This window comes from Perca fluviatilis, chromosome 7 (genome assembly GCF_010015445.1).
Source record: "Perca fluviatilis chromosome 7, GENO_Pfluv_1.0, whole genome shotgun sequence".
NCBI classification, from domain to species: domain Eukaryota; kingdom Metazoa; phylum Chordata; class Actinopteri; order Perciformes; family Percidae; genus Perca; species Perca fluviatilis.
Genome location: NC_053118.1, coordinates 15,552,104 through 15,561,411, shown reverse-complemented (window position 1 = coordinate 15,561,411; position 9,308 = coordinate 15,552,104). Strand labels below are relative to the sequence as shown.

Here is a 9,308-nt window from a genome sequence, read left to right as displayed (position 1 = left end):
GACAATGAGAATACAAATATCCCTATAGGACCCTATTAACCATGCATGCACCTGTCAGATATCTATTCCCTGACAACATCATGTGTCTTTGCTCCAATTTATTTTGCGGCAAGGTTTTCCGAACTAAGAAAGCAAATATAAACATACATCCTGACTGCGATTTATAGAAAATCCCTTTTGTCCACTATATCACTTTATTTCATGAGAGGGGGAGATCTCAGTCGTTTGTGCTTTTCCCATTAAAATTCATCACTGAAGCCCCCCGCCTCCCGTTCCCCCCTCTCTCGCAGGACAGACAGAGTCCCCCGAGAGCTCCACTTTCGCCATTACTGTCAAGTACCCTTGACTTCTTTTCTTTTTGCCCTTTTATCTACAACAACTAATTCGAGTTCCTTTGCCCTTTTCACTTTTAGACGACGTGAGTGCCTCCCTCGTAAGGCCCTTTCATTTTTCAGCGGAGGAATCAGCATCCAGGCTGTTTTCTGCAGCGCCCCGTCTCTAGGAAATTGAGGGGTTAGTGTCAAAACGAAAACTCTTCACTTCAAATTATTTCGCAGGGCCTCCGCTTTGAACCCATTAATGGACGTATGGCGAATAACTTACCCTTTTGACAGCTGCATCATGGACGGTGTTGAGATGTTTCGATAATGTTATCAGAGAGCAGAGAGGGGAAATCAATAGCCCGGCATGAAATATGACTGCGAACATGCCAATTACAGCCTGTTTAGGGGGGATTAATGAGGCAGATCTTAGATACTGATATTGTTCTGTCTTGAGGGTTGAGCTGCCTCATTTTCTCGCTGTCACTAAATGAGACTGGATGTTTTTGAAATAACACATGGGAGATGTTCGATTGCGCCTGTTTTAATGGGTTAAGAATGAATTGGATAAAACTGCTTTGTTTAACAGTAGATTGCGTTTAAAAATTTCCTCTCTGCTCAGCCGTGTAGTAGGCCCCATGTGTTCTAGTAGTAAAGAATGGGACGTAGTTGTAGCTACATAAAGAAAAATAAAAAAAACGTGCAAAAACAGACCAAGGAAGATTTGCAAGGCCCAGGACGAATTTGATTCCCCTTGTGTTTCAGCACCATGGACAGCAACTCAGCCCACCATCACAAGCGCTCTTCAGAAACCGACTGCTTTTATTTTCAGTGAACAAAGTTGAGACGCTCTCATCCACTTCCTAACAGAGCTGTGCATTTGTGAGACTTTTTTTTTTCTTCTTTTAATAGTGATACTCAACTGCTGAGAACTAAATAATATTCAATTACATTTGCATGCGCATAGTAAAGAAAAAATAAAAATCATGTAAACCTATTTTTTCCCCCCAAGATGTAAACTTTTAGTTATACATTTCTGTGCGTGCGTTAAATCAAATAAGCCAAACCGATCCGGATATTTCACGCATGTAACGCCAATGTAACAGTAGCCTATATAGATAGCATTGTGTTAAAAAAAACAAACGAATCAAACAATGAGGGAACCATGGAGACGAAATAAGCTTTTCCATCCGACTTTCAGTCAGTCACAAAGAGACCCTCTCTCTCTCTTTGCAATAAAAGGGTCATTTGGTTTTGTTACGAGCAGAAAAGTTTGTTGATAGTTTTTGGGAAACTCATGGCACTGTCTTTGGAGGAGTCTTGGTGCTGCTGCAAGGCCGCCGCGCTCCTCTCAGCCTCCAGGATGGCGCCTTTGGTGTTCGTGGTCCAAGAGACGGTGGTGTTGGTCAGAGCCTGGCTCAAAGTGCTGTGCCTGAACAAGGGGTCGTGGAACACCCCGTCCACCCAGTTTCTCAGGGTCGTGACCGGCGAGTCATGCCTGTTGTCCAGGCCGGTCACGGGTGAGGTAGCGGCGGGGGATGGGGTGAGGGAGGAGGGCGGCGGCTGGCACCTAAGCATACACGACGGGTACTCAGTCTGGTTCAGGGACGTCGCAGTTTGGGCCAATGACCAGATCCGAGGCTTGCCGTCTAATATCTGGTGCCCGTGCTGCTCCTGCTGCTGCTGCTGTTGGTTATAACATGCTTTTGCCTGCTGTCTGCTGTCCGCCTGGAAATCCTCCGGGCTCGTTTTCAGACAACTTTTGCTCAAGTCCTGCTCGCCTCCCAGAGAAACAGGGATGGAGATTTTCAGAGACGCGTCCTTGATGAGGTGTTCGGCGGGGCAGTCGCCCGTCGTTGACATGTGTGTGTTCATGTGGTATCGGTGCTTCAGCTCACACTCAGAGCTCTCAGACTCCAGCGTGTCGAAGTCGTCCAAGTCGCTCAACTGGAGGTCCTTATCAGGCCGACTTCTGGTCTCTGGGAGAAAGAGAACAGAGAGGAGACGAAGGACATGGTCAGTGACAGATATGGCAGCAGATCTGACAAGGGCATCCTGGACACTCACTCTCCGATCCAAAGTATTGAAGTTCAATCACACTTGTAAAATATCGACTTTAATTAAGGAATTCACGTGTACAGCCTGACAGTGGTAAATACTATTTAATCAGTTTAATCATAAATCAAGTTTCACCTTACATACTGTATATAGTTTACGTACAGTCTGATGTACTTTAATTTATTAACTAACTTAATTCAGTCCTGTCAGAAATATTTAGCCATAATCAGCTGAAAAAAGTTGGAAAACACAATCTCACCATTGCAAAGACCCCTAAATTTAGATTTGAACCTCCACCATATCCCTGTGTGAAACTGACTCTGGTCTGTCTAATGGTATTCCATAGCTTCATTGTTATGGCGATCAGAGTGATACAGCATGCATGGACACAAAACTGCTGACACTGTTTAATAAAAAATACAGTGCTTTTAGCACAGTGCATATAACAACAATAACATGTTTGACTATACAAAGTGTAAGGCCTCTATGTTTTGTTTCTTATTATCAATATGATAGTTTTTAACAATAAAACGGCATCAAACAAATACTACAAATATCTTTTTTAAATCATACAGTAGAAAATAAAATAAGATGCAAGACTGCTAGCGTTACCTTACACTGATTAGTAGATTTAATCAAATCTTATTCTAACTGACATTTTTGAACACAATAAAAGATGTCAGTGTGGTCACATCATCCCAGTGTATAGTTGGATAAAAACTAAAATAGGGTAGATGATAAAAGTGCATTTTAAACAGTATTAAGATCATGGTTCATGTTCTTCTGTAATTATTTGTGATTCATCCTGATCCCTCCAAGTGAGATAAGACAGGACACAGTTACTCAATATGTACACATGCTCTCAGTTCGAGTGATATTCAGAAATAATGCTGCGGTTAAGAATGTTTCCATTCCAAACAAGAAGAGTGCCACGTTTTGATACTTATAGCAACAACAACAACAACAACAACAACATTGCAGTTTTAAGGTGTCATGAATACATTACATGCTTTTGAGACAAAAGCCACCTGTAATATAGTGCCAAACAATTGAGCATAAAGCTTTAATAGATTCTCTTTATTTCTGCAGCGCAATGAGAAATGGTGACACTAACCATCCTCATTGTTCTCGCTTTTGATCTGCTCCTCCTGAGACCCATCTTCATCCTCGTCATATCTCTTCTCCTCTGAGCCCTTGTTCCTGGGCGGCCATGTCATCTTGTTCTCCTTCTTGAGCCTCCTCCTGGCGTTGGCGAACCACGTGGAGACCTGCGTCAGGGTCATCTTGGTGATGATGGCCAGCATGATCTTCTCTCCTTTGGTCGGGTACGGGTTCTTCCTGTGTTCCTGCAGCCAGGCCTTCAGGGCTTGCTGGGTTTCCGCCGTGTCGTTCTCCGCATTTTTCTATTACAATTTTATGTGTAAATAAAAATGTGATGATGTTGTATAAGGGGGGGTCTTTTTTCGAAAAAAACGGGAGAGCCATCTGCTTGGGATCTTGAAATGATGCATAATGAGCATTATAAGCGTGACAATCAATTGTGTAAAGGTCTGAAAAACAGTACACATCATAAACACATCACTTAAGAGACATCATTTAGAAAATACGGGAGCCAGGTAAGGAGTAAACACACCATGTCCATCCGTTTGGGAACTGTAACATTAATATTATCAGTAAATTGTTTTACAGAATTGTACATAAGCCTTGGAGGATCATGTGCAGTATGCAGAGCACCTACATTCCCTGAAATCCCTCAAACAATCCTTCTGTCGCACCTACACTGGTATCCAAAGTACATCTCCTATCAGTTTCGGAATATGCAAATTATTCTACCTAAGTCAAATGTTTGGACTATATGCACGTATATTTTCCAATATCAATGCATTGCCTATTATAGCCATTCTTAGCGCAACTCTTTGCCTACCCACATATATCAACCATAGACCTCCATTTAAAATGCACAGTGTTGATTTTCAGTCAGCAGTGAGCTGTAAAAGTCCTCTCAGGGGAGGCTTTTATGAGGCCTTTATTGCTCCGTATAGCTTAGTGCAGGTCAAGCACTGCTAAGGGAATCGAGAGGAGAGGAGGGCTGCACCTTTCCATACCCCGCGTTGTTCTCTCGCAGATAAAATAGACTGTAAAATTGCTTTATTGAGTGTAATGATGGGCCCTCAGGTAACAGGCGGGCGCAGACAGAGTGGTACTGCTGTAGGCCTGCTTGTTTTTCTCAGTGCCACTAATTCTGTCTTGCTTTAGACTTTTAGGCATTTTGCTGTCTGTGCACTTATTAGCATTCCTGCTGACACCTTTTTGCACTTTATACTGAATTTAGAGTGATTGGTAAAAGAAGCCTGCTGTTTGGTTTTGGGTTATGTGAACTCTTGTGTCGCTATAAAAGCTAATCAATATGACACTTTGCTGATCAATTAAAACGCAACATTATAAAAAAAAAAGCAGTTTTCATCCCACGCATGTCTGTTAGTACTGGCATCTTTTAAGTTGCTGGCTCTGTTCAAAAAGCATGCTGGTCACAGGTATATTTATCGTTCACGACATCCATTTTCACCGTATCGCAGACTTAATTTGGACATCATGTCATTATTGGGAAGGCCTTTCAATATGGCAGGCGTGCTCTTCACAACACTGAAGAGGCCTCATGTCTTTTCTGAAAGGGGGCATGAGTGTTGTGAAGCACATCACCCCCATCAGGAAATAAATGTGTCATGAGATGAAGGTGATGACCCAGTGTTGCTCGACGTGATGAGAATGGACTTGACCTCTCAGGGCTGATTGATTTAACGCTGGGAAAGCTCACCCTACACTAGTGCGCAATACTTTGAGAGTTACTGTCTGCCTAAATTTTGATTACATCCTGTTTGAAGCAGGTGATGTAAGTCTGCTAAAGTGAACTTTAACTACACAGCTCAAGTTCTGTTATTCTAACTTTTCCATCCTGTACCACATTGTATTAAGTCACACATACAGGTCACTCCCACGTCTGATGTTTGCATTGATAATCAAGCCTTTTTACAATCGAAAAATCAACAGAAGTCACATTATTATACAGCAGAAACAACATACCTGTCATACTGATACTGTCCCAATGTAGGATCATAAGGATAGTACGCTGTTGCCTGGGTTATTCCCGCATGCGCAGAAGCTGTGGCATCTTTAGTATCGAATGCGCCCTGCAATCACACACATGCATAAGTGTTTTAGAGATGATGCAAATAGGAAATCAATTCTGGTACATTAAATGACTCACCTACTGAAAAACAGACAGACTTGTATTGGCTGTATTTAAAACCTGCTTGGTTATGTTAAGTCATTAAGGCTATTGAAGAGGGTAATGACTGATTGTGCAGTAAATCAAATTTTTTAAATACCCTCCTGCAAAACTAAACATGGACAAACTATACTAACAAAAGTCTTTGATTTACGACTTTCAAAATATGTTTTTAAAATAAAACCTTCAGAAAAACACAGAAGCAGTAGGTTTATTAGCAGGAGTCTGAGCAAATAAATCCAGGAAGTTTAATTATTATCTTCAGTTAGAAAAGCATAGCCTGTAGCTATTCTGAATAGTCTTCTCATCACAATTATTATTTTTTTAACACTGGAACAAACAACATTGTTGGACTCTGGGGTATATTATGAAAACATATGGAATCATTAAATTTTTTAATACAATATCGATATATTTTTAATAAAATACTGAATCTTCAGAGTCAGCCAGCTTATAAAAAACATGTCTCAGCATTAATGGGATGCTTGAACTTTGTTCTGCCTTGCTTCATTTAAACATGAAGGAAACCTCTGACACAAGAAAGTGAGCCTATCTCGCCTTGCTGAGAAGAATTTTCCAATAAGTAAAGAAAAGTTTGCTTGAAGGGTGACATGAGGATAAATCACGTTCAGTAGGAGACTGGTATTTTGTTGTGTAGAGCATAAAAAAAGAGGAGCGGTGCACCCTGCGGCTCCATTAATCAATGCCAAGGGGGCTCAGATGAAGGGCTTACCAGCGAGTAGAAAGCCGAGGCGTCCGTGCCGTATGTAACGTAATTCCCATAGCCTTGACTGCCGGTGTAGGGGCTCCCGTACACGCCAAGCGCGGCGGCTGAGCTGAGTTCATGTCTCGCCGTGGCCAGCAGCCGGCTCTCGTACACGGGGCAGTAGACTGGTGTCTGCCCGGACGCTGCTACTCCGGAGTCGGCTATGGATCTGCCGGTGGACTCGCAGCAAGTGGTCAGAGAGTTGGTTGTCATCAGGAACTGGGTGGAGACCGAGAGAGAATTTACCTTTTTAAAAAGTTGTATTTGATTCTGCATTGAAACAAAATCCAATGTTTGGATTTTGAAGTTAGTTTATAACTTTTATTTTTTTCAATATGAACTCAAAAAATCATCTCAGTGAAATGAGCACGATTCTACCGGTTTCCAAATTCTGTTGTACTTCTCTGACCTCAAAATTGAACATGATTTAAGTTAAAAAAAAAACATTTTGCTTCTTTGTAGATAACCAAAATAAATAAACAAGTAAAATACAACATCAAATCACTTAAATAAAGATATTTGATGATGAATGATGCGTTGAATTCGTGGGGTAATGTGCGCGTAAAACGTGTCAACAGAACAGAACGTTACAAACCGATACAACATGTTTTCCCAACAACGCCCAGTAATACCCAAAGTAATGCCCAAATTATCTTTTATGGCTCAAAGCCAAAACAAAACAGCAGCTGGGTTATGGCGTAAAACACACACAGCGTGTGCAGAACAAGTTGGCATGTGTGTTCCAGCGCAGATAAACATATGGTTGACATTACAGAGCGGCTATTATCTTGCCGAAATCAGTGAACGGGAGGTCGGGGGGTCTCGCTGGTTTCTGCTTTCCCTCTTCTTAGTTTTTTTTTTTTTTTTTTTTTTTTTTCTATCGCTGCAGGAACACAGGTATCAGTGGCTGAAACGCAATACCCTTCCGATACGCGAAATGACTGTGACAGCTTCGCTGATTCTTGGCCAAAATGCGTAAAAGGATCACGCTGAAATCGATGACATAATCAATCGCTGCAATATCAAAACCAAAACATCCGATTAACTGAGCAAAGGTAGTTACATGGACTTACTTGTGGAGCAGACGAATAGGGATATCCAAATTGTGGATATGACATGGTAGAGAGGTCCCCCAATATCCAGAAATAAAGCGAGACTGAAGGTCTCCACTCTAACGCAGGCTGCAGCTCTGTTTGACTGTACCAATTGATTGTTAAGCACTGGCTCCTGGATGCTTATAGGGCGAAGCAGAGTAGCATGTTTAATTTGTGGAAAATGCCCCCCACTCAAACGCCTTTCAATGGCGAAAAAATAAAAAAAGTAAAAAAATCTTCTAGCTCTCCCTTTTTTTAAAGCTATATTATGAATAGATAAACGAATTAAGGTGATACGGGCTTCCTGTGCCTGGAATAATCACTTTGTTGTCAGATACATATTTTTGCCGTATAAAAACATAGTATAAAAGACGTCAGCAGCAGAGGCAGGTTGTTTTAAACGGCGGTGACTCTGACGTCAGAAGTTTCCCACTCTAAAAATGACCGGACTGTAACTTTAATATGCATTTTCTTTCTCAGGATGAAGAAAAGAAAAAAAAAAAAACTGAAATGAACAATCCAACAAGAAATCTTCAAGAGGGAACAGGGGGGGAGTACTTAAAAAAACATGTCCTGGAGATTAATTTGCAGTCCCAATCAATCAATTAAGCCAATCAGTGTCTTCAATATGCAAACGTATGTATCAGTTTAAATGCATTAGGCCCAATTAAGCACATTCTTATCATTCCTCCGCATTGATGCTAATCACGTGGGGAACTAATTGATTTTAAATTAATTAGTAAAGAATATTTTTATACTGGGCAGAGACAAAAATCACAGCCCTCCCATACATTGAGCAAATAGATCCACAAAAATAAATGTGAAAATATTAATATTTGGTATTTATTAGATAATTACCAACATAAAAAAGACCACCTTTTGGTTTCATATGCTCCAATTCCACCTGGAGCAATGAGTCCCCAGAGTGTTGTAATGACCCCAATGTTTCCCCAAAAGTGCCTAATAGGGTGTAGTTTGAATGAACTTTGCACCTCTTCGCACGAACTTCACACACGTGCACGGATATTATTTAAATTGTTATGAAATTTACAACCACGTCATCCTATCTATCTATCTATCTATCTATCTATCTATCTATCTATCTATCTATCTATCTATCTATCTATCTATCTATCTATCTATCTATCTATCTATCTATCAATCTCTCTCTCTGTCTTCTATCTTTTATCTTCCTTTCTGGTCAGGTAAAATCGTTAAACTGCAGTTAACCAAAACAGCCAGAATCCCAAAACTCGTCCTCCAGTGCCGGTGCCGGTGCCGGTGCGCGCTGCCTTGCTTGGAGAATCCCGGGTTGAGACATGTGGATAGCCCCAGGGGTCACTCCTCAAATTAATGATGATGTACTCCTCCCCCTCCTCCCCTTTCTTCTCCCCTCTCCAGCTGGATCTCTGCCTGCCGGTGACAGGTCGATTGAGAGTGATTGATGACTATCTAGGGGACCGGGGCCAACATAATAATATGATACAGGCTCCTTTCAATAATTGCTCTCTTTCATTTACAGATGAAAGAAGTAATAAACAGCTATAAAGACGGAGGCTTTTGCTTCGATTAAGTAGCCCAACTTTTTTTTTTTTCGGTTTTATTTTGGTAGGGTGGTGTGGGAGGGCGGGCTGTCTGTCTGTTCTCTCATTCATTCTGACAAATTGAATTATAGGGGGTTAGTACCTCCAAGCAAATGGACGCATTAACGCTGTGAACGGGGAAGGGGGGTCAAAAGGGATCAGCCAGCGCTTTTTAATTTGCATTAACTCTAATGTCACCTT

The 9,308-nt window shown here is 41.4% G+C and overlaps 1 protein-coding gene across 1 annotated transcript; it reads right to left on the bottom strand.

Annotated features, from left to right (window-relative positions):
- Positions 1-1,119: 1,119 nt before the first annotated feature.
- Positions 1,120-7,871, bottom strand: irx4a (iroquois homeobox 4a). The gene is made up of 5 exons (XM_039804827.1): positions 7,504-7,871; positions 6,398-6,649; positions 5,444-5,566; positions 3,493-3,781; positions 1,120-2,299 (listed from the first exon to the last, which is right to left on the bottom strand). Exons 1-5 carry the CDS (start codon positions 7,546-7,548, stop codon positions 1,578-1,580), a joined length of 1,431 nt encoding a protein of 476 aa, XP_039660761.1. The 5' UTR covers positions 7,549-7,871; the 3' UTR covers positions 1,120-1,577.
- Between the last annotated feature and the right edge of the window lie 1,437 nt (positions 7,872-9,308).